The sequence below is a fragment of the Vanessa tameamea genome, chromosome 6 (genome assembly GCF_037043105.1).
Source record: "Vanessa tameamea isolate UH-Manoa-2023 chromosome 6, ilVanTame1 primary haplotype, whole genome shotgun sequence".
NCBI lineage: Eukaryota > Metazoa > Arthropoda > Insecta > Lepidoptera > Nymphalidae > Vanessa > Vanessa tameamea.
In genome coordinates this window covers 12580913-12604887 of record NC_087314.1, presented here as the reverse complement: position 1 = coordinate 12604887, position 23975 = coordinate 12580913, and the positions used below count along the sequence as shown (strand labels likewise).

General features: G+C 32.8%; 1 protein-coding gene across 2 annotated transcripts in view; it reads left to right on the top strand.

The window, feature by feature from the left end:
- LOC113396356 (netrin receptor UNC5C-like) overlaps window positions 1-12996 on the top strand; it is a 64157-nt gene extending 51161 nt beyond the window's left edge. For both annotated transcript variants that reach the window (XM_026634262.2, XM_026634261.2), the window contains 5 exons: window positions 8831-8968; window positions 9413-9560; window positions 9889-10010; window positions 10296-10529; window positions 10870-12996. In XM_026634262.2, the coding sequence (XP_026490047.2) occupies window positions 8831-8968; window positions 9413-9560; window positions 9889-10010; window positions 10296-10529; window positions 10870-12041 (1814 nt within the window). In that variant the 3' untranslated portion in view covers window positions 12042-12996. The remainder of the gene's footprint in view (window positions 1-8830; window positions 8969-9412; window positions 9561-9888; window positions 10011-10295; window positions 10530-10869) is intronic.
- Window positions 12997-23975: the final 10979 nt, after the last annotated feature.

Sequence of the window (23975 nt, the reverse complement as noted above, 5' to 3'; positions counted from 1 at the left end):
ATTTTTTATATTTCATTTGAATTTAGTTACTTCTATTAAGTATTCAAAAAAATCATTTCCTACTAAAATGTTGGTGCTATAAAAATGATCATCTGTTTATGTTCAATACGTTTCAGCATTCACAAAGCTAAAAAGCTTTTAACAGTTAAAATTTGGACGAAGCATAGTTAATCTGGGCTAACTATACAATAGATGCCGAAGGATTCTCCTTTGTTAATATATTATATAACAATGATTAGTATTTATATTTATAAAATTGTTAATAAAAAAATTAAATATAATATCGAAGTTAAAAAAGCTGCTTATTAAAATATTCCTACTAAAAACCTTATAACAGAACGTATAAAAGCGCTAATAATCTAAATAGGGTTGCTTTAATTAAATTTTTATTCGTGAAAAGCATAAAGCGGTCAGTAGGATCTCATGACGCAGCTCTAACTAATTCAAGTAAAGCAACAGTGGAGCATCAGTAAATTGCCCACATGAAAGGTAAACCGCTGAATGCGAAGACCGTGGAAAAGACTCATTCATTTGCACTGGCGAGCGCCCTCTTCATTAGCCTAATTGCCTACATACAAAGGGGAAATGGTGAAATTTTATAGCCTCTTTTCATCTTTTGTTGCCTAAACATTAGAATAGTGGCCCGTTTGTTTCACGAAACGTTCGCTTAGGCATGCGAAGGTGCTTTGAAGACATTTGAATTGTTAATGCTCCATCTTACCGCTTTTTAAGTGTTTTGTTAATCTGTTGTCGGTGATTTATTGTCGAATTCGTATATTTTTTATCATTTATGTTCGGCGTAAATTTTTTATTCTAAGTTTATGTCATGTGAGTTTTTCAAATGTAAATTCTACGCTTGTAAATCTTTTTTTTGTATTATTACCGAGTGACAGAGCAGTTTATCTATAGACATGGGAAACCATAATTTTCTTTTTACCCGACTTAGTGGGGTAAAAAGCATTATGATTTTAGCAGTACCTACTTATCGGTTTTAATAAATGAGATGTCATATGCTGCATCTTAGACTGACACGCGTCCAAATCTCCATGCCATCTTACTTACAAAATACAAACTACATTTTTTAATTAGTTTAGTAGCAAATTAATATGATAAATTATTAAGAATTCCGAAAATGTATAATCAATAATTTTATTGTACAGGTATGTGTATTTAACTGATATCCTTAAACTAAATGTAGGGATAAACTAAATATTTTACCGAAAGGTACGTCTTCATTTGTTTGGAGTTGAAATAAATTGAATCGCTAGGTTTTTTTTCAATACAAACGAAATAAGTAAAGGGATGTACGCGATGCAATTCTCATTACTGGAGGTGGGTTCCGTAAATGATTTGTTGTGATTTCGTCGAGAGGGCTCAGCGGGAGATCGCAAACTGCATTCACATATCCTCTGACCATTACGTGCTGTAATAACCATTATACTCAACGGCAATAGGACTATATTTCGATGCACAGCTGAGGTCGAGAATTTAATTCAGAATGGCCTCCTACCACGTTATGGCTAAGCGACAAGGGTTCGTAGATTTCGATTGGATTCAGTATCTCAAATCTCTCTGCAGTGGACTCGGATATACGGCTGGCACTGACAAATGTTTACACAGTGTACAAATTTCAACGTAACCCTTGGCTAGATCAGCGGGGTGCATTATACCCCGACTGTTTTATATTGACTTTATATTGACAATCATTTTTCTTGAAACATAAATATTACAAACCATTATCGCAGCACATAAAATAAAGATAGAAAATAATATTTACAAAATTGTTTTTGTGATCAATATTTTGATTTCAAAGCCCATGACATATTTTTATCATAGTGAGAATACTATCTGCCTCCAACAAAATGTTCATCGTAAACATCATTATTGTGATGGGTCATAAAGGCCTGCACGTGTTCAATACACTTCTCTCAGCTTAAACCTGCAAAGGATTAATCGGATAGCACGTATCACGCAAATTAAATCTGGTGTCGTCAAGGTTTTACGATATTTTAGTTATAGCTAGTCGAGTAGCGGATGGATAATTTATAGTAATAAATATGAGCCGCCATAAAACTTATGGAACCGCGGAACTTGTTTATGTTCGAGATTTATGGATAATGATTAAAGTGTGGACACTTGTTAGGTTAATATTATGATATAAAAATCGTTTACATTTAATTTAAATACTTAGACTTGTATTGTTATAAAGTAGTGTATTTGATTTTTTTTTTTATTTTGGTGTTTATAATAATATTAACACTAAGGATTCGACGGATGGTCAAGGCAAACGATGTTAAATATATAATATCAGGAATAAACAATACATTTTATCTGTGTTTGTCTGCCGTGTTTTGAATCGGATGGACTTATACATTTTCAATTGTGTTTCTTATCAGAAACTTTTGATTATTTCTGAGGTAAATTCGAAAATTTTATTTTTGTATAAAATGTTAGCTAATAGTCACATAGACATTAACTCTGTAAGAAATAAAACTGTAATATTAACTATTCGTTGCACAGTTAATACGCCACAAACCTCCGGAACTAAGTTACATCCATTCTGCCTGTAATTATGTGATGTGTGGGTGGTACCTATCCAGATGAACTTACACAAAGCCCAACAACCAAGTACAAACACACAACACACACACACATAAAACTGTACAGATGTAAAGACGAAAAGTCTAAGGAAACGAATAATTCTCTTTTATACTGAATTTGATTTACAATCCCTTATCGTGGCTCAATTGGAATTTTATTGTAATCACGTCAAAGATATTACAGTAGTAAATATTAATAGCACTGTGATATTATTTTACGAAACCGATACCTTTTCCATTTTAATAGAAGTAGCCGACAGTTATTGTTATTCTGATTGAGAGATACTAAATCCTGTTATTGTCGAACCAGTGATATAAGTCTCGATACACAAATATTTGAGCTCGAGATTAAACTTCGGTTCATTACATTTTATAGCGAATAAAATATAAGCAAATAATTTGTCGTAAGGAAAATAAAAGAGTAGATAGATTTTCTTGGAGTTTTTAAATAGAGAACAACCTAAAAATATCCCACAGCTGTGCCTATCTTTTCAAGAACGTTTCGAACCAACGCTTTCCCAATATGGGTTGGTGGATACATCATATGTCCCAGCTTTAATTCTAAGCACGTAACACATACACAAAAATTAAGTACTTGAAAATTTTATAGTACTTGCTGGAATTTAGACCCACAACTATCGATTAAGATTTACCCGACCTATATTGTCACTATGAGAGATATAATACAAATATTCCTCTAAGGCTGATAATGTTCTAAATGTATGTAATAAGTTTTCAAGTTCCATTTCCTGACATAAGAAATGACATTTAGACATTTAGATAGAACGTGTCCTAGTTCGGCAAAATGAGAGCGCAGGATTTTGTCGTATGAGATATGAGTAAAGAGCTTTTGGCGTTTGACGTACGAATACACTTTATTGTCGTTTAAAACAAGAGCTCAATAACACCATTTTATATATAATACCTTACTTGGTCGTAGAGTTTCGTATACCCCGCCTGGGTACCAGACACTCATAAGATTTTTTTCCGCCAAACAACAGTACTCAGTATTGTTATGTTCTGGTTTGAATGGTTAGTGGCCCAGTGTAACTATTCACAAAGGACATAACATCTTAGTTCCTAAGGTTGGTGTTGTATTGGCGATGTAAGGAATAATTGATAATAATTGACTACCTCCGTGGTCGAATAGTGTGCACACCAGTTTTCATGGATACGTCACTCCGAGGTTCCGGGCTCGATACCCGGCTGAGTCGATGTAGAAAGAGTTCATTAGTTTTCTATGTTTTCTTGGGTCTGGGTGTTTGTGGTACCGTCGTTACTTCTGAATTTTCATAACACAAGTGCTTTAGCTACTTACATTGGGATCAGAGTAATGTATGTGATGTTGTCCAATATTTATTATTATTATTATAATTCTTACAGCGCTAATGTCTATATGCGGGGGCGACTTACGATCAGGTGGCCAGATCGCCCGTCCCCTACCTCTGTCATTAAAAAAAAACACAAACTGAAAACTAAATGAAGAACTCAGAGATGAGAGAAGAACATGCTCTTCCCATGACAAATTCAAAATATAATATATTTAAGTAAACTATTATAAGAACTTTTAAGTCATAATAATTTAAATGTAAAGCATCTTCCATTTGAGAATACATTCTACCAAGGAGTACAAAGACACTTCAAGCTACAATATACTAATATATTTTTCAAGTTATAAAAAGTCTACGCTTTATATTCCTGAATATGTTTTATGAACAACGTAAAAGTATCCACGGCATTATAAAGTCGGATACGTTGCCCCAGGAAGGATATATTGACTTTGGGAAATCGGAAACTGCAAGTATAAGTTTACTTCTCGTGGTCTATTATACTTACAAGAGCCCAAGATCATGGGAGTTAGGAGTGTCAAATAGACTTAAAGTCTAAAGATCATATGTTCTTTACTTAAATAATTATGTATGTATGTATTAAATATATACATAGTTTGTAAATTTTTTATCGCTCAGTATAGTCCACGGCCTTACGGTTTACACCATTTTTATACGTGTATCTTAATGAGTTGTATAATAATTATAATAGTCGATATTTCATCAAATTTAACATTTCACACTCGTGTTCTGAGGTGACTTTCCAGTTTCTTCCTACAGAATATGTTTATTACTTATGCCTCAGATTGGACCTAATTTTTCGGCTTATGTTAGTGGAAAGTGAATTTTGTGACACGAAAACTACATGGTGAAGTTTCTCGCTAGACCGCCGATTAAATGTTAAGTTGCTCGAAAAAGACTACTTCATACCCCATCTTATTTGACAATGTTTAATTTTAATTTGTGACTAAGCATTATAGTAAAAAAAATAGAAATTAATAATAGTAATAATATTATTATTAATAAGTAGGCTACTATTATTTTGTTTTAATTAATGATTTGCATGTAATTAAGCCTGTATATTTCTAACTGCTGGGCTAAGGCCTCCTCTCCCTTTGAGGAGAAGGTTTGGAGCATATAATATAACAGTTTCCACGCTGCTCCAGTGCGGGTTGGTGGATACACATGTGTCAGAATTTAGTAAAATTAGACACATGCTGGTTTCCTCACGATGTTTTCCTTCACCGCCGAGTACGAGATGATTATAGACACAAATTAAGCACATGAAAATTCAGTGGTGCCTGCCTGGGTCTGAACCCGAAATCATCGGATAAGATGCACGCGTTCTAACCACTGGGCCATAAAATGTATGTAATTAAAGTTTATTTTTTAATTACACGTAGCTTTTGTTCATATTACAATATCAAAATCAAAATATACAATATTCAAGTGGGCTTTAACAAGCACTTTTGAATCGTCATTTTATCGGTTCGCAATGTAGATTCTACCGAGAAGAAACGGCAAAAAAGGCTCAGCACTAACTAACTTTTTCAACATTTGTAATACAAACCAACCTCGGGAACAATGTATGACACACCAATGTATATTGTTGATATTAGATTGTGCTGTACATCTGTTAAACATTTTCTTATCACACAGTTAAAATACCTTTTCACGCGTCTATTAGTTTCCTCAGGAATTTATTAAATTTTCCATGTAACGGGTAATTTAAAAACACTGACATGTTATGTATTAAACTAAGCAATCTCTCGGTGCTTAGATGTAGGTCGAACGTGGCCTGGGTGACAATTGTTACTGTATCGAGTCTAGATTAAATGTAAGTGCCTAGACTTGTAGCATTAATAAATAACCTCTAACTCCGTCCATTGCAGAGCTGATAGTAAATCTAGTGTGATTTAAGATTTAACTAAAGTTTATCGAAATTAAATTAATGGCGTATGAATCATTCCTCGTAATGAGCCCTTTATTTGACAAATAATTGGTGTCATTTGAGTGCTTATTCTGATCTAAAACGAAAACTTTAATTTTTACGTTCAATAAAATGAAGTGTTATGTCTCTGAATGATTATTGCAATTTGTGTAAACGTTACGTTCTGTTTGTGTAATACATAGATGATATTTCGTCCATCTATTCTTAAGTTACAGTAACATGCGTTTTCAATTATATATGTACAATTAAAAACATATGATATTTAAGTACGATGCATTCCTACAAATTTAACATTTCAAAACGTAATATAAAATATGCGTTATGCATTTCTGGATATAATAAACAAAAAAAAAAAAAGAGCTTTAACGTGAAGTAAAAATGGTTTCGCCGCAAATAGTGTTTTTATTTATTTTACATTCGAAAATGTGAACTCGTTTTTTGCTATTAATTCTCTGAACTATACCAATAACTACGTCAAAGGCGACATAACAACTTTTTGCGTTAATATTTATTTATATGAACAGTACGCGGTTGGTCATTTTTATAAAAGCTCAAAATCCAACTGAAAATTATTATTCAATATAGAAGTATCGCTTATTTATTTTTACTAATTCACTAGCGATATATACATATATTCTACGATTAATGTTAAAAGTCAATTAATATTACTATTACTCTGATGGCAGAGCTTTATGCCAGTCTAGATGGTACCACACACTTACAATTATTCCACGGTCAAACAGCTATACTGTGTAGATGTTTCAGTGTGAAAGATCAGTGAGTCAGTGTAATCAGGCCCAAGGAACGTAACATCTAAGATCCTGTATCTACCAGTTTTAGTTTCGTCTGCGTCGATTTATAAACAAACAATACTTTAATATTATTAAGTTTTTTGACAGGCTTAGTATAAACAAAACAGACAGACAGACAGATAAACAAGACAGACAGATAGTAGAAACAAAACCAAGCAATCTTTTATAAAACAAATTTAAAACCTCAAAATCGTCTTTTTAATTATCCAACTATCAATTCTTACGATAATTATCGGAATTGTATGCGACTGCCTCGTCGTAACTCTTGATTAGTTGTGGAGATAATTTCGGAAAGAACTCTTTCAATCTATAAATTCTGTCGCTGTAATTGAACTTAATCGAATCGTATATTACGCCTCGGGTTATTTTAAAATGAGATTGTTAAAAATAAACGTTCCGATAAGTGTATTGACTGTAAAAAATACTATCTCTTAACTGGTTTAAGATCGCATTAAAATACCTCCATCATTTAATTCTTTAAACTTATTTATAAATAAGCTGTTAAAATGTTCAGCCAAATACAATCATGATGTAAAAAAATGCATTTACTCGTATCCCTCAAGGGAAATGTCCCTACTACCCAATAACTACTACTAACCACCAACCAGCGGCGCATACGTCTTTTCGCATAGTTACGGGCCAGTATCCTATGGTACTTTCATCTTAATGTTTCATTAACCATGCTATATAAGACGTTATACTTGTGATTATACGGGCTCATTCAAACTTCAAACCACACGCCTTTCAAAGTAAACTAAATGTATCATCTAATAAATTAATTATCTATTTGTCAAGTGAATATTGTGAACTGAAATAATATTATTTTATTACATAAAATACTTTATGTACATCCTTTTAATTATAATTTTATACGTTTGTCTGCAAATAATGACAAAATATTTTCCACTCAACAAAACATCTCTCGGTCGAATATAAAAGAAAGTTGTTTGTTTGTAAACTCGTCACAAATGCGTGAACAGAATACACTAGTATACATCTAAAAACGACAAACCCAAAAAGGACACGCGCGTCTTAAAAGCAATTCTCCAAGCAATAAAATGGTTAACTAAAAACGTCCCTTAATTCTTAGTCCTTTTCACGGCACCAAATTACACAAAAAATATGACTCGTTAAAATGCGCCGCGAGACCAATCGTAAACTCGGAGAAGCGATGACATAAATAATATTAAAGCCCATTGCCAGAAACTCGATGCCTATTCCATTCGAATGCTATAAAAATTCACTATAATTTTTCGTTTTATAAATTTAAACCACAACGAAACTGCACCTTATGTTCTAGCCGCAACGATTCCTGCCACTGCGGTGAACACCACCGTTATTTTTGTCGGCCATATTTCGTTTTATGGACGTACCGGTACGTTAGAAGCTCGTCGTACAGGTGTATATTCATTATAGTCAAAATATCATTTTAATTTCTTGTAGGTGAAACAACTTTTCCACTGTTCAGAGTGACGCGGTAATATTTTGTCGTAATAAAAGTTTGCGACGTTCACGACGAAGTTCGTAATTTATGCTGCATTCGTTCAGTTTTGAAAACATTTTGTGAGTGAAAATACCGCTACAAACTCAATCTTCTTAAAATAAATCCAAACATAAACGGATTAGAACAAAGTGCTAGAAGATTTCGTCTTTCATGTTATTTTCTTCACTTAAACTAGTCAAAGGCTGTTTATTTATTTATTTCATTTTTTTGTTCGAGAGAGTTATTATTTATCAGGCTTATTATATCATCGTAATACTATGTCCGGATTAAGAGGGATTAATTTCCCTGAGTTACTTTAACTCTTCGAGTATTATTAATTATTAAATTGATCTCTAAACTAAATTCGAATTAAGATTAAATTTTAGTCGATAATTTAATGGCTTGTTTAAAAAGGAACGAAATATAAATTCTTTCATTATTTACAATAAACTATGTTTATCATACAACCATTAACTAAGTAAGGAATACAGTAATTCAATAATATTTTATTCATACAACAAGATACAGAATGCTGAAATAAAATATATTGAAGATTGTCATAAATATGCCACACAAAAAACATGAATTCTGTAAATAACTAGTATAACATTACAAAACGAATTATAAGTTTATTAATCTAAAATTCGATTTGACAGTTGCGGCCCATAGCGATATTCCGCTTTACATCGGAATAGCGGTCGCCGTGGTTGTATTCCTTGCTGGCGCAGCTGTGGTCTACAAATTATTGCAGAGGAAGACACGGGACCACTCGCTGTACACAATGACCAGGACTGGTAAGCTCAGACTTTTGTGCCAAACTTTGTATAACATCTTAAGTTTCTCTTGTGAACCACGATGTATTATAAGGACTTACCTAAAGTGTAAATTAAATTTATTATAGAGGAACTCGTCCCGTTACTTTGTACTTACTTGTTACACTTAATCTTTTAATTACATTTACATATACGAAGCAAATATGAACGCTATATATATATAGAACAATATTTAATTTATTTTATAACTTTCATGAAATCCTCATTCGAAATGCTTCCACAGTAGACAACTTTATTAAATAATGTTTAAAGTTCATGTGAGAAATTTAGTGATGGGATTTATCAATCGAGTCGGAATTTGATCTTGAAGATGAACTTGTATTACATTTTTAATGCAGTTTAATGACTTCATTTTAAAGTGGTGATCTAATTAAACGCAATAATAACAATACCCATTTCTCACAGATTTTCAACCAGAAATGTACCCAACTGTAGAGAAGCAATCACTGTCATTGGCACCCGATCTCATGCAACACCGTCCACCAAGATACGAACATCCACAACCAGATCCAAGGACTGAACATCATTATGATGTTCCACATTTAACTAATAGGTAATTAACAGCTTACTAGTGTATCTAATATATACAAATATATTTAATTTGTACGTTAAAATATGTTTTTTATTTATAAACATTACCTTCATCTATATACCTAATGCATAATTGAAATAAAATCGATAGCTGAAAAAAATATTAAAAATAAGAATTAATAAAACAAACTAATAAATAATAATAATATTAAGTCATAAAATACTCAAACAATAAGAGATAGAACAGACAAAACAGCCTTCTATTGTAAATTGTACTACTTTTAATTATAAAAACTTTAAAACCTAATGTAAACGGAAAATTAAAAGCAATTTTTCCCATTTGTCTATAGTTACGCATCACCAGTAGACCATCAAACAACTCCATGTGCTTCAAGCAAGGGTCCCAGTGACGAATACGATAGCAAGCCTTATACAGAGTCAGAACATTCAGCCTCCAGTTGCTTTACAAGTTGTAAGTATTTCAAACTCATTTGATAGGGATCTCAACTTCTTGCTAAAACGCAAACTACATGGTGTTTGATTAATTGACAATTAACATAACTTTAACAGGATAATATGTAAAATAATTCTAGTTTGTAAATATCCTATTGAAGAAAACATTATTTTCTAAAATAAACATTCAATGAGTCCGTTAAAGGAAATAATAAGTAACAAAATATGTAGTTGGAATACAATCAAAATAAACACAAATGAAATTCGACGACCAACAATTGTCTCATAATAGACCTTGTTCCAGCCGGTTCTATGTACGATGCAGCAAACGAATCGGTAACACTGCAACTAGCGGAACTCGTCTCGAACTCACCGATATCTCAATCACTATCGGTATCGAGTTCTGGTGCAAGATTAGCACTACCAGCAGCTGGCGTTGCTTTGTCCATACCAGAGGGTGCATTCAACAGAGGACGAAGGGAGCAAATATATGTCGCTGTCGTCAAAGACGACAGATATAGATTGAAGCTAGGAAAAGGTTTGTAAAATTATTTTTGCTGTCAATAATAATCAGCGCAAAATTAATCTATCGATTTAATTCTTAATTATATTTCAAATACAAAATGCAAAATAAATTTACGAAAAGAATTATTCATTATATTAACGACACGCTGTGAACGCTGAAGATTGCTTTTTGATAAGATCTCTTATTAAAAATAAACCTAGATTTAACTATAAAGAAGTCTAAACGATTGAGCGTTCTATGTAATTATAAAATGAAAACGAAACGCGTAATTTATGCAACGCTATATCAAGCGAGCCTCGGGCGACCTCGGTAACATCGTAGACATTTTGTTAAAACAATTTTTTGCCCGCAGGTATCACGCAACTGAGCCCAGTAGTTAAATGCGGACCGCCTCGTCTTCAGCTTAATAAGTCGGTTATCCTTCAAATTCCTCACTGTGCTAGCCTTAAACACGGCTTCTGGAATCTTGCCCTTTACGCTATAGACCACAATAACGCAAAGACAGACATCCAACCTCAATGGAAAAAAGTCGTAAGTCTCGGACAAGAGACAATAAATACACCAGTTTTTACGCAACTCGACACTGACAAAATATTCCTTGTTACGGACATGCTTTCTACATTTGTACTTGTCGGTGAAAGTTTTAACGGAAAAGCTGTTAAAACACTTCAATTAGCATTATACGCACCTGCGACATTAATTGACTCTTGTACTGAATATACTATACGATTGTACGTTTTCGAAGATACGCCATGTGCACCGTATTACTGTCAAGAGCAAGAAAAGAAATTAGGCGGAGTTCTACTTGAACGCACAAAAACACTTTTGTTTCAAGATGGCGGATCTAATCTGTGTTTAAATTTAGAACACCTCAGTCCCGGGTGGAAGGCTAAACCTGGAATTGGTTATCAGGAAATTCCATTCAATCATGTCTGGGGCTCGAATTACAACGCTCTTCATTGTACTTTCAATCTTGAACGGACGTACGACTGTGACAATATTGATTTTAGCATCTCCGCATGCCAGAGAACTAATCCATCATACAAGCAAACATTCCGAATATCAATAGACGATTTACGAAGCCGATCCCCACGGGGTAGATCGCCACGTGAATCTCAACGGAGTTTTAATATAACAGAGAACCTCCTGGAATCTAGGATGTGTCGAAGCGAAGACGGAAGTGAGAGTAGTGCTAAGAGGAACGTGACTGTTAACGAAACTGGCATAAACGAATGTGCAGAGAGTCCATTTAAATTGAGCGTTCGAGTTAAGAGGCAACTATGCGCTATATTGGATCCACCGAACGCCCGCGGTAACGACTGGCGCGCACTCGCATCGAGGTTGGGAGTGGATCGTTATACAACGTGGTTCGCCACAAAGAGCTCGCCCACTGAGGCTATCCTCGAGTTGTGGGAGTGCCGGGACCGCGGGCCCGGCGCCACCGCCTCACTGGCAGCCGCATTACGTCAAATGGACAGGCACGATGCAGCCGATCTATTGCACGGAAGACCTTCTTGGTTATGAATCCCTAACTCCGCATATACGAGTGAATGTTAAGAAATGTGCATTTCTAACGTACGTTTGTTGGTAAATTTGTGTAGTTTAAATGTTATTTAGAGAAAGAGTTAGTTTCTTAGACCGCCGGTCTAAATTGTAAAATCGTGGTAGTTTATTTTGTATAGAGCTATCTATGCTGTAGATAAGCGGAAGAATAAATTATATTATAGTAGCAATAATAGTGCCTAATATCTTTTAAAGAATTTTCCAACGTTTTATGGTTGGTACGCGGTTGGTTATTTTGTTAATTTTTATAAGTGTTTGAGTGTTCATTATATCGAAAATATATCGCTCTGTAAACGTTTATTTCGCTTACGAGTTAATTTTTTTTCGGATGTATCGAGTTTTAATTATTTAAGACTACGTGCCAAATGAACGATGTCACAGAGTTAATTTTGGCAATAATTAAATTTATACGCACTATGCTGAGCTTGAACTATCGAAAAGTAGATTTTAGCGTTCTCTTGTTAGACAAAATAATTTGTCCAATGCATTTATCTCACTTAAACGGTCACTGCCTCGTGCTTGAGCCAAAAATTTAGTCTCACATTCGTTTGTAGCGACCAATCTTAAGAATTTTTCGCAAGGATATTAAATAACCTGAACGAATTCAATGAGGATTTGGACATGTCTAAAGTAAGAAATGGGTATCTTTGTCGGAAAAGATTTTTGGCTTGAACGCTATTTTAATTACGACTCACATACAATTTTCTACTTACCGTATGTATATAATGTAATAGATTGTAAATATTCTTAAAACATACTAGTAGTGGTACAGAATCAATATAACATAACATGATTTTGTATGAAATCGTCACCACATTAGACTATAATTATATATTTTTGTTAACGTGATGACTATTAAAATAAATGGATCTGTGATAATTAAAATAATATGAAATAAATTATGTTTAACTGTGAACACTGTTTTTTAATTACGATGACAACATTTTCGTTCATTCATTTAAATTATTAATTAACATACTTGTTTTTAGCTACGACTTTGTTCGGTTCAGGGAAATTTTTACTATTCATGTTTTCGGAGTGGATATTTTTAGCTTATTTCTTTCTTCATGGTCAAGCCATCTTTGTATAAAATTCGACTAAGCAGTCGTAAAAACTCTCTCTTTAAAGAAATAAAGTAATATTGAAATTAATAGGTTTAGGATTGATTTTCTAATGCCTGATTAATTGATAATTATTTTATAATTATATCAAATAAATATAATTAATACAAGAATATTCATTTATTCACTTTATTTAAACAAATCAGAGGAAATTTAAGTTTAAATTATACTGATATTGATTTGTGAGAATTAATTTCTTTAACACACTTACGTCACAATAGTTATTTTTTAATAGAAGATTAAATAAAGCAAGTAATGTAAATGTTTGAATAATTTTTCATGTGTCTTATATCTTATTTTTGAATGTAATAAATAGAACTTCTGATGCGAAAAAACACACACTTTCTGTCTCAGAATTGGCAACACACTCTTGAAAAAAATATTAAGCTTAAACTATTTAGTGAATCGACGTCTTTTTAACTATTTAATATAAATAACAATTTCTCCTATTGATCAAGACCTATATATACGTATATACTCGTATATACATTAAAAAATATGATGCAATGAGATGAAGTGATTAAATGAAGATTTAAAATTTTACAATGCGATTAAATTATATAAGAATAGAGATATTTTTCAAAGAATACTTTGTTGGAAAAATATTATAAGAACTATGCTCAGACTTTTTACGTGTTTCATGTTTTTCATTTAACAAACAACATCATTATTTCTATCTACTAAGCTGAAAACTAAAGAAAAGATAATACTATTAATATATACTCGTAATATATTACAATACAAACTAATTTGAGTTTAACTTTACATATGAATTACAAAATGTTTAGAAAGAAAACAAACAAACCAAAACATATATTCCTAAAACGTAGTCTACATATCTGAGCTTTGACTTCGAACTCATAGAAATGACAGGCGGAAAATTTATAAAATCGACCGTGAAAACACAGCATTAGTAACACGTTTAAAATTCCGTTAACAATGAGCTGTCTTGTTGGATGCAACTATGAAATATCCCTTCATGCGACATATTTTAAGTATTTGGACACAAAACGTTTTTAAGTTTGACTGATGGTTATTTGTAAGCAAAATTTAACATTAGTTACCTTATCTACAGACCGTAAAAAAAAAAAACAAAAACTATCTTAATACTAATTCAATTAATTAAAATTAATTTTACAACTAAACTTAATGCACAACCTACTCGATGTAAGCTTATACAATATAATGATGGTGAAAAAATAATAATAACGAATCTTATTTCCAAATTTGGAATTTAGCATTCCCGATAAATGCAAAATATTGTTTGATTCGAGATAAATCTATGTCACCAATCTTCCTAGAGTATGTTTTCGTAACTCATTCAAGATTTGTTTTTATTTATAAGAGGAAGGTAAATGAGCTTGATAGTGTCATTTTAAACATTATCGGTCCAAAATATTAATAATATTATTAGTATTTATTGCGTAATGTAATAGTTCATGCTGAGACCATCCTTAAATAATAGAGCATTTGCCAAAGATAATTTCGAAATTTAATTTTCTCTTTTGACATGACATCTGTCCCTCGAGTCTGGGATTAAACAATAAACCCTGACTGTTCAAAGAAAACACGGCGATTGCAAATGAATTGCTTTACTTTTTTATCATCTTGAATTGAGTAATATGACTTATGCCTTATTTGTTGTTATTTAAAGACACACGAGCAAATGTGCCACTTATTGGTAAGTACTTAGTTAGATACCATTTTTGCACCCCTAATACTCCGCAAAATTGAATATTAACACTAGCTACATAATTAAAACCCACAACAACAAAAAAAAAGGTTGGCATTAAATGAGTTGTCGGTGCTGCATTCCTATATAATAATTTTATATACTTTAGACGAAATAACAATTTCCAAATATAAAATTAATGCCTTTTGTTACCACATTATGGAATTAAATAAAAGCAGAAACAATTAAACTGTTCCGTTAATATATAATCATATATAATCATTATCAAATTGTATTGTTTAATTGAATCTAGAAATAAATTAATCCTCTTTTGGTAGTATTAACAATTTTTATCATTATTATAAACCAATTGTTAATCAAACTCCGGTCCGTTTGGATCAGCGATTTTTCAAAAATAGGTAATTTATTCCAAAATGAATCGTTTCAAAGTGTTGTGCTTACTCTAAAAAAAATACCTTCAATTTAAGAAGCACCACTTAACGGTTAAGAAAATTAAAATTATTCCAATAAATTGCACAGAATAACATATATATATATACGTAGTGTAGGACGTCCTCAGACACGGTGGAGTGACGATTTGCGCAAGACGGCTGGCAGGAGCTGGATGCGAGTTGCCGAAGAAAGACCACAGGGCATTTGGAGAGGCCTATGTCCAGCAGTGGACGAATGTGGGCTGATGATGATTATTCTGTGGATATTATAGTTTGCCTGTATAGCGTAGGTCATCCAGTACATTTAGTTATCCGTTCCTAAGTTATATTTTACATAGTTTTTCACTGTTGTAACGTTTTGTCACACTTATCTAAAACCAAGTGTGCCATTTCTTTAGAATTGTATATTTTAAAAACAAATGTTACCATGACTTAAATTTCTTACAATATCAGTCTACGTTCTAACTATCGACTTAAATAAATAGTGCCACTTTATAATGCAAATAGTCATAGACCGGTGTTTTTGTATAGTGAGCAGGTGTGTCGGTTGGCTACTTCACACGTCAGGGCAGTGACTAATTGACCTTATTGTGGTGTCAGTTGTAGCGGGTTAACAAAACTCATGACACTCGTTGTAAATGGTAACTCTACGAATTAAATGTAACACATATGGATTTGAAATATATATATTTATGATACTTTTTTTAGTACACAAATTAAGGGTGGTTTTAAGGGATTTATAATAATTTGAACTATTTTTTATTAATCTAAATAAAACGAATAAATCTTGTCAAAATTTTGGGTTTACGTTGAGATTTTTAAGTGGATTGATTATATGTTAATAAAATATAAACTATGAATACAGACATTTCCCTACCAAATTAAATCAAAAACAAAGTTATCGAATTAATTTACAAAAACTTTATAAGATTCAATAATAATCCGTCCATTATTCTTAGCATTCCCGCTGATACTGATGCAATACCTTTAGTTAAATTTTTTAGTATATATTTGAATATATTATTAAAATGACATTTGGTGTAGTGAGAACAATAAACAGTGCATCTGCCGCTTAAAATGAAACCATATGCTACCGTTATTTATTTTATAAATTAATTGCTTTACAAATTTTAAAGTATATTACGTTTTAATGAATTACTTTAATTTACACTAGTAATTTTATTGTGGGTTATAAACTTTGATTGACTTGATCTGTTTAATTTACTGTACAGTATTATACAAAACTATATATAGCCTTCTAGTGGCTATAAAGCGACAGATCCCGAGGTTTTGGGTTCAAATTCTGGGTTAAGTCAATGTAAGTTGTTAAATTTTTCTGTCAACAAATTTTATTAATGGAATAGTTTTACTCTTCCGTGTCGGCGCTATGCTTCCTTTCTCCCCTGTTGTGAGTATCGCCAGGAGTAGGGAGGTTCTCGGTACCCCGGGAACTCCTCTAGCTTGGAGGACCGCAAAGGTGGGCCAACCGTAGAGGCGTCACGGTAGTATGCGCAAGCGATCGCTCGATGCCTTTCTGAAGAGACAGAGTGGGTACCACTGGTTTTTTTAGTAGGTATTCCGGTAAGCAGGGGCGCACTAGGGGTTCTCTGCACTGGCGAGTCCTACATACCTACTTTATGCGGGGGAAAGGCGTAAGAGCGTGTTACCAGCAAAAAAAAACTCCGCTGTACCGGTTGTACTACGGCTGTACGTAAATCCATTGATACTGAGATTAGTGCCGGGGCCTCGAGCAATAACAGCCTCGACACTTCTGCAATATAATCCTGAGTTAATGGCTAATTTTTCCGATGGCCAATCGGATGGTTGACGAAACTTTTCAGGTGTAGGTATAATAATATGTTATTACAAAAGTACTAACTGCTGAAAAAAATATGTATGTATAGTATTGAGTAGAGAATATAGGGTGGGTATACCAAAAATCCACTGTTGAGTATAATTATGAAAATTATCTTTTTAGAGAATGGTTCGTTTTATAATATGTATAATACATAATAAAAAATCTTTTTCTCTTTTAAACATATTAATTGACGTTACAAGACGAATCTTTTTATTTCTTTAATAATTAAGTATGAAAATATTTTTATAATATAAATATAAAAATGTTCCCGTCATGGGCTTAGAGCTAATTGCTCCGCGCTCTTTCAATGAACATTTTCATTGAAACTACATTAGAAGGTTTCATCGTTTTTTTTTCAGAACTTCCCTTCGCCGGCGAGAAGGTTAATTATAAATTATGTTTAATATATTTTTTCCTAAAATAAACAAATATTATAAATACGAAAGTAACATGTTCTGTCACTCGTTACCTCACAAGCCGCTCTGGGATTTATCATGAAAATTACGTGTTTTACGGAATAATACGGAACCTAATGACTAATGTATCACATATATAGGAATCACTAAATAAGCTTAGAATTTTTACTTTGTGGTTGGGCTTTGTCCAAGCCGTAATAAATTGTTGTGTTTAAACAAGCACTAGATCCCATGGTTTAATGGCGTAATGGCGATGTAAGGAATAGTAAATATTAGGTCCTTACATGTGAAATTGGCGTGTTGAAGGTCGAAATTTCCAGAACGAAAACGTTGAAACCAATAACGTACTGTGTTTTCTTTTGCGACACCAGCGCCGTACACATCATTAATCCTTCGAGCTGTTTCTGCAGCACTGGTGCCACGGTAGAACTCATACTCGTAGATACACCAATATTTCATTTTTTCCATTGTGCGGTCATAAGCAACGCCAAAGAAAAAAATGATGAGGAAAAAATCTCAAATGTACCAGTCAAATAAAAATTTAATTGAATTGATTAAAAAAAATTATAAATTTGAATTTGGAAATTTTAACCTAAGATCAAAGTGGTCAGTACGATAAAACGCTAATTTCTTCCTAATCCTCACATAAAGGACATAGTGTAAGATACTTACAGCGCCAGTGTTTATGGTGGTAAGCACTTAGGTGGCTCATATACCAGAGAGGGTACGAAAATATAAAAATAACACAATCAATCGAATGTCAATCTTTTTTTTAATTTGTCAAAGGTTTTGGCAGGTTTATATAATATCAATAATCTAGCTCCGCGGTCCATAGTCTCCAACCCTATTGAGTAAAATACATAACTTAAACATAAAACTTTTATTTTACAAAGAAACAGTTCGTATAATATGACCTTTCCATGAGTCAAAAATCAATCAGCCTTTCATCAACACCGCAACTCAAAGCTAGGGTCGACCTATGCATTATTTTGTGTGGTTTCTTCCAAGACGCCCTACAAATGAAAGGGCCTAAAATGTCGGCTAATCAATCGCAAAGGGCACGGGCCCTTATCGACAGCGACAAAGGGCTAAGAAGGGTAATTCATCAACGGAAGGTCAGGAGGGACTTCCTGCGAGCCCTTTTTGTAGGTGGCAAATTAATTACGGCGTCAATTTTGTAGTCATGTAACGTTGTGCGGTGTGTCATTTTCTGGTATGAGACTTTGATGGATTTAGGGGTGAGATGTTTTTATCGAATAGGATAATGTCATGAAGGCGTATCATTATTAAAGGTAATGAACATTGATATAATCCCTCTATCATTAAATTGTAATTGGACTTGTAGAAGAATCTATTTTGAGTTATTAGTAGAGTGCCGTAAGACATAAAAATTGTAAATTCTCGGAATCCAGGGCCAGTCAATGAATCTGTGTAACGAGTGTTTTTTGCATTATTAATAGCTTAAATTATAAAGTTAAAAAAGAAAAATTGACCGATCTCGATTACAACATTTTTTAACAACAATTTACTGGAAAGTGAGAGGTGGAAGGCGGAATAAAATGTTTATAGGAAAGATTTCAATTTTATATTTAATAAATTATGTTCACATAGTAACTTTAATGTTAATTTCTAAGATTTTCGCAATAATAACGAAATTAAAAAAAATTAAAAAATTGTTGTCACCTATATATATTATTACATTATTGTTCATTATTGTCGTCGTCGTCGTACAGCTCCAATGCATTCTAAGCAAGCAGCAGTCCAGTTTCTTGCACCCACGAGATGCTCCGTTCCAGTTATGCATTTCATAAACAAAAAATTTTTTTTTAATATAAATAAAATATAACTTTAAACTAATATAAGTAAGGGAAAACTATGGAAAATTTATAATTATTTATAATAAAAAAAAAAATTGAGATCGGCCAAATTTTTTTTTTTTTAACATTTTTCTATATACTATTAAAAACACATTTCCGAAGTTTTTAAAAATATTCATTGACTGGCCCTGGATTCCGAGGTATAAAGCTTAAAGCGCTCCACTATATGTTATATAATACATTCGTTTGTTTTAAATGTATTATTGAATCTGAAAATGTATGTTTGTGTGAATATGTCATTGTATATCTATTGGCTATAAAAATGTCAATACGTACGTTTACTCGTAGCCAAGATTTAAATTGTTTTTAAATATCGTACTGCTAAACAAAAGCATTTCGTTAAGAGGTTTTTGGGGTTTTTCAGTGCCAGTGTTTTAATTTTTGTTTATAATTATCCAGTGTTTGGCGATACTCCTGAGGCAACTCGCCTGTGACCAATAATCTTACTGTTACTACCGGAATCAGAACTGGAGCAGCCTGGACGAGAAAAGGTTCAAGCCTTCTCATTAAAACGGTTACACCGGTATCGCTTGTCGGCCTTTTGGCTAAATTTAAAGTGTAGTTTAGTAGTTGTTCTTTTCAGCTTAATATCTGAGAGTTCCTGCACCTAGTTCTGGTGTATATCCCGGTATATATCCCAGCAGTAAAATAACAATATTTCGTTGTTTAACACAGCGATAAACCATCTATCAACAATAATTACATACCTTATTAATCATTCAAACATGAATATTTTAATAATGAATCCAAACAATTTTGTTAGCGGCCGCTGCAAGATAAACTAAACCACAATTTTGCAGCAAATTTTGTCATTGTTTCCTAATATTGTTGGGCTTTTAACTAATTCATTAAAGGGTTTGAATAATTTTAGCTAAACATTAGCCAATGCAAAGCGAGGTCCAATAGCGTTCAAAGGTTCGTAAGGGGTCAATAGAAAACGGGAACGATACTATCAAATGTCGCTTTTGGCTCGGTGGCCGGTCGTGACTTACCTTACACGTTCAGTACATGGTTTGAGTCATGAGCGGCAGCGACTCTTGGAAGATTTACAGTTAACTTTTGTACATTTAAAAGGAATAATTACTTAATGTACTCCATAAATGATAAAACTATGGAAAACACCAAGTTACCTAATCACTTTTGTCTAAGTTAACGAAATTATTTTAAAGGAAACAATGGTCTGATATTCAAAGTTTATACGGATTGTAATGAGAGATTTAACTTTACTATGCGACAATAATTTCCCGCGCACATTAAAAAAAATACATTTTTTCCCAACTCAAGAATATTAACTATAAAATATAAATTAATAAACTTGTATTAATAAATAATGTGAGCTATGACAAGAAAAATTAAATGAGTCGTCCGATAATTATATCAAAATTGCTGTCAATACAACTCAATTATGTGATTTAATCAAAGGTCATACATTACTAAAATAATATTAATTATTTTGCTAACAATGTTAATAAATCCGCTACATCTTTCTTCGTGTACCTGTATCCTAAATAGCTCGGACAAAGGAGTGGGCGAAGAATGATGCGAGCGGCTTTACAATTGTTAATTTAAGAGTGGATACTGTTTGTTTTGAGTTTAATGAGCTGAAGATATGGATCTTGATTGAAAATTCAGTACTCAAAGGCTCAAAACATGCAGTAATGGTCTTAAATTGAGCCTAAGTCTCAACAAGAGAGGAAATGTTAAAGGAGAACATTCCTAAGGAAATAACAGTGTAACTGAAATGAAAGACTGTTTAAAAGGTTAAAATATTTATCTTTTAAAACCAGTTCCATATATTTTCTTGCATTGTAATATATGTCAGCAGGAATTTCTAGCTAAAGCTTTCTGTACTTGAAGCCGCAGCCACAACAACGTTCGACCGAAATACTGTGTACTATGTGTTTTAAAACCACATATCGGCATTAGTTTAACGCAAAGCCATCGACGTATTTAAACCGCGATATTAGCTTTGTGTAGTGATAGAATCTTCTTGATTGACATTGATCACGGCGCCTATTTCAAGACTACTGACAAGACATACAAGAGTTCATAGGTGTAAACAAACATGTGCACTCTAGCGGCGACTGTAAATCCGACACCGCTAGAGTACCGCTAGAAAGAGGAGCGCGGGACCAACTGCTTCACGTGGTTTCAGACGCAAGGAAGTTCAGGACACAAAAGAAGATTAAAAGAATAAAGGCATAATATTTCAATCAAAAAATTAATTGAACTACATATTTTTATTACATATTATTATTTTATTCATATTTATTTATAGATAAGAAATACGAGACCGGCGGTGAAATCAATTGAAATTACTTAAACAAAAATGTCAAAAATATATTATACTAGCTAATGACCCCCATTAGTTGCAGTGTCTTTTTTTTGTTCGTAAAACATACTCCGTGACCAAATTTATAGCAATTGTCATTGCCGTCGTTGAAACAGTACATAAGTTGCAGCATCTTATGAAGACCTTCAATTGAATACCTTAATAAAGTAAAAACCTTAACCATGATAAAATACATAAGTAATAATTTCGTAGTGATTACAATGAAATAAATTCCAATTCCATTCCAATTAATTATGTTTATTTAATGATTTTTGGGCCGTTCATCATATTCTACCGGCAAAAGACGTATTGTTGTGTCCCGGTTTGAAGTGGGTTAGTCTGTGTAACTTCAGGTACAGAGGACATCACATCTTAGTTCCCTATGTTGGCGATGCACTAGCGATGAAAATAATGGTTAATATTTTTACAGCTCATATGTCTACGAGCAATGGTGGTCTCTTTACCCGTCTGCCTATCTATATCACAAAACAAAAACAGAAAAACATATCAAACCGTTGCAGATAAATACATTTTATAAATAAATACGCACGACCTTAATTGTATAAGTTATATTATATTTGTTTTTAATAGTAATTTTTTTTATCAATGTTTATTAATTATTCAAAAGATTTTTTCTCACCGGGCAACACCGGAAATTCTATTTTAACCACGCAGTCGGACTTTGAACCTAATGAGTCAAACTGATCAAACAATACATCATGTTTTTTATCTATGAAGATACAAAGCGATCGCAGGGGCATGTTTACGATCACGTCGCTATCCGATGTAATAGAGATAAAACGTAACGATTTTTACCACACACGGTATAATCAAACATGCCCTAATGATTGGGAACAGCGATCTCTGCTGATAATAAAGCCCACCAACGGCGACTACAATATATTCTAGACTAAGAGAAATGTTGTAACGATTGGAATTGATTAAGATATTCAAGGATTTGTTTTATTTATTTCCTTCTTGTACTTTGTATATAATATTAAAAAAAAAACACATTAATATCAACTAAGTTTTTTGGTTTTTTTTTCACTATGAGTAACATTTATGTCAATACATTAAAAAATCAATTAAAAACAATTTTAGTAATCTTATATAGATATATGATACAGCTACGAAGGCGAAATACCACTCAGTGATTAATCACGAAATCTCACGGATTTTGCGAAACTCCACACTTAAGGAGGTAAAACGGGAATTGGAAGTTTGTGTTTTATATATTCTCGCGGGTAAAGCCGCAGGATCAGCTAGTCTTATATAAACCGAAGTCTTATTTGACTGGTATCATATTATTACAAATTGTCTTGGTGCATACGAAATTATACGAGTAGGTATAATTTTATCCCAAAAATCGATTATGATTCAATGTAAAGACTTTAAATTCTGTCCCTCAATTACGGTTAATAAATTTATTACATATATAACTTATAAATTGATTAAGCGTCATATTATAATATCTTATCACATAATAGTTTTGAAAGAAAACCAATTAGAACTGAGGTAAGTGTAGAGAAAAAATTAGACCTCGGAAATCCTTATCGATGCCAGCGCGACCCACGATCGTTCGCGTGAGTCATGCTACGGCGAATTCCGCAAAACAATCGGGCAGAGACAATAACACGTGGTTATAAGGTCACCAAATAACTTTTAAAGTATAAAGATTTATGAAGATCATTTAAAATCATCCGGACATTTTTTTAATATCATTCTTTAAATAAAGTTGATCGTAAAGGTCCTACAAATGGACAAGAGGTGTCTCTCCTATTGATGAGAAATTTCGAAATCTTTACTGATTTTTTTTAAATAAAATAACATTATTTCTTTTACCACGGAGCAAGAGACGAATGTGACGTCAAATTAAGCACAAGAAAAAGCTAATTCATGCTTAAAACGACCCCTTGACCTTTGATTAAGATCCAACGTACGTACGTGTTCAATGCACTGGTCAATTTCTCAAGTGTTCAAAGTCTAATTTCATGCAAAGCCATATCGATGCTTTATAAAAATAAGCAAAACTGCTATTCACTGTTATAGAATCCACAATATACAAAGTTATATCCATATGGCGTGAAGTCAAAGGAAAAAGCGATATTTATTTATTCAAACCTTTTGATCGCGCCAGGAAGCCAGCTGTTAATCGCTTTGTTTTCCG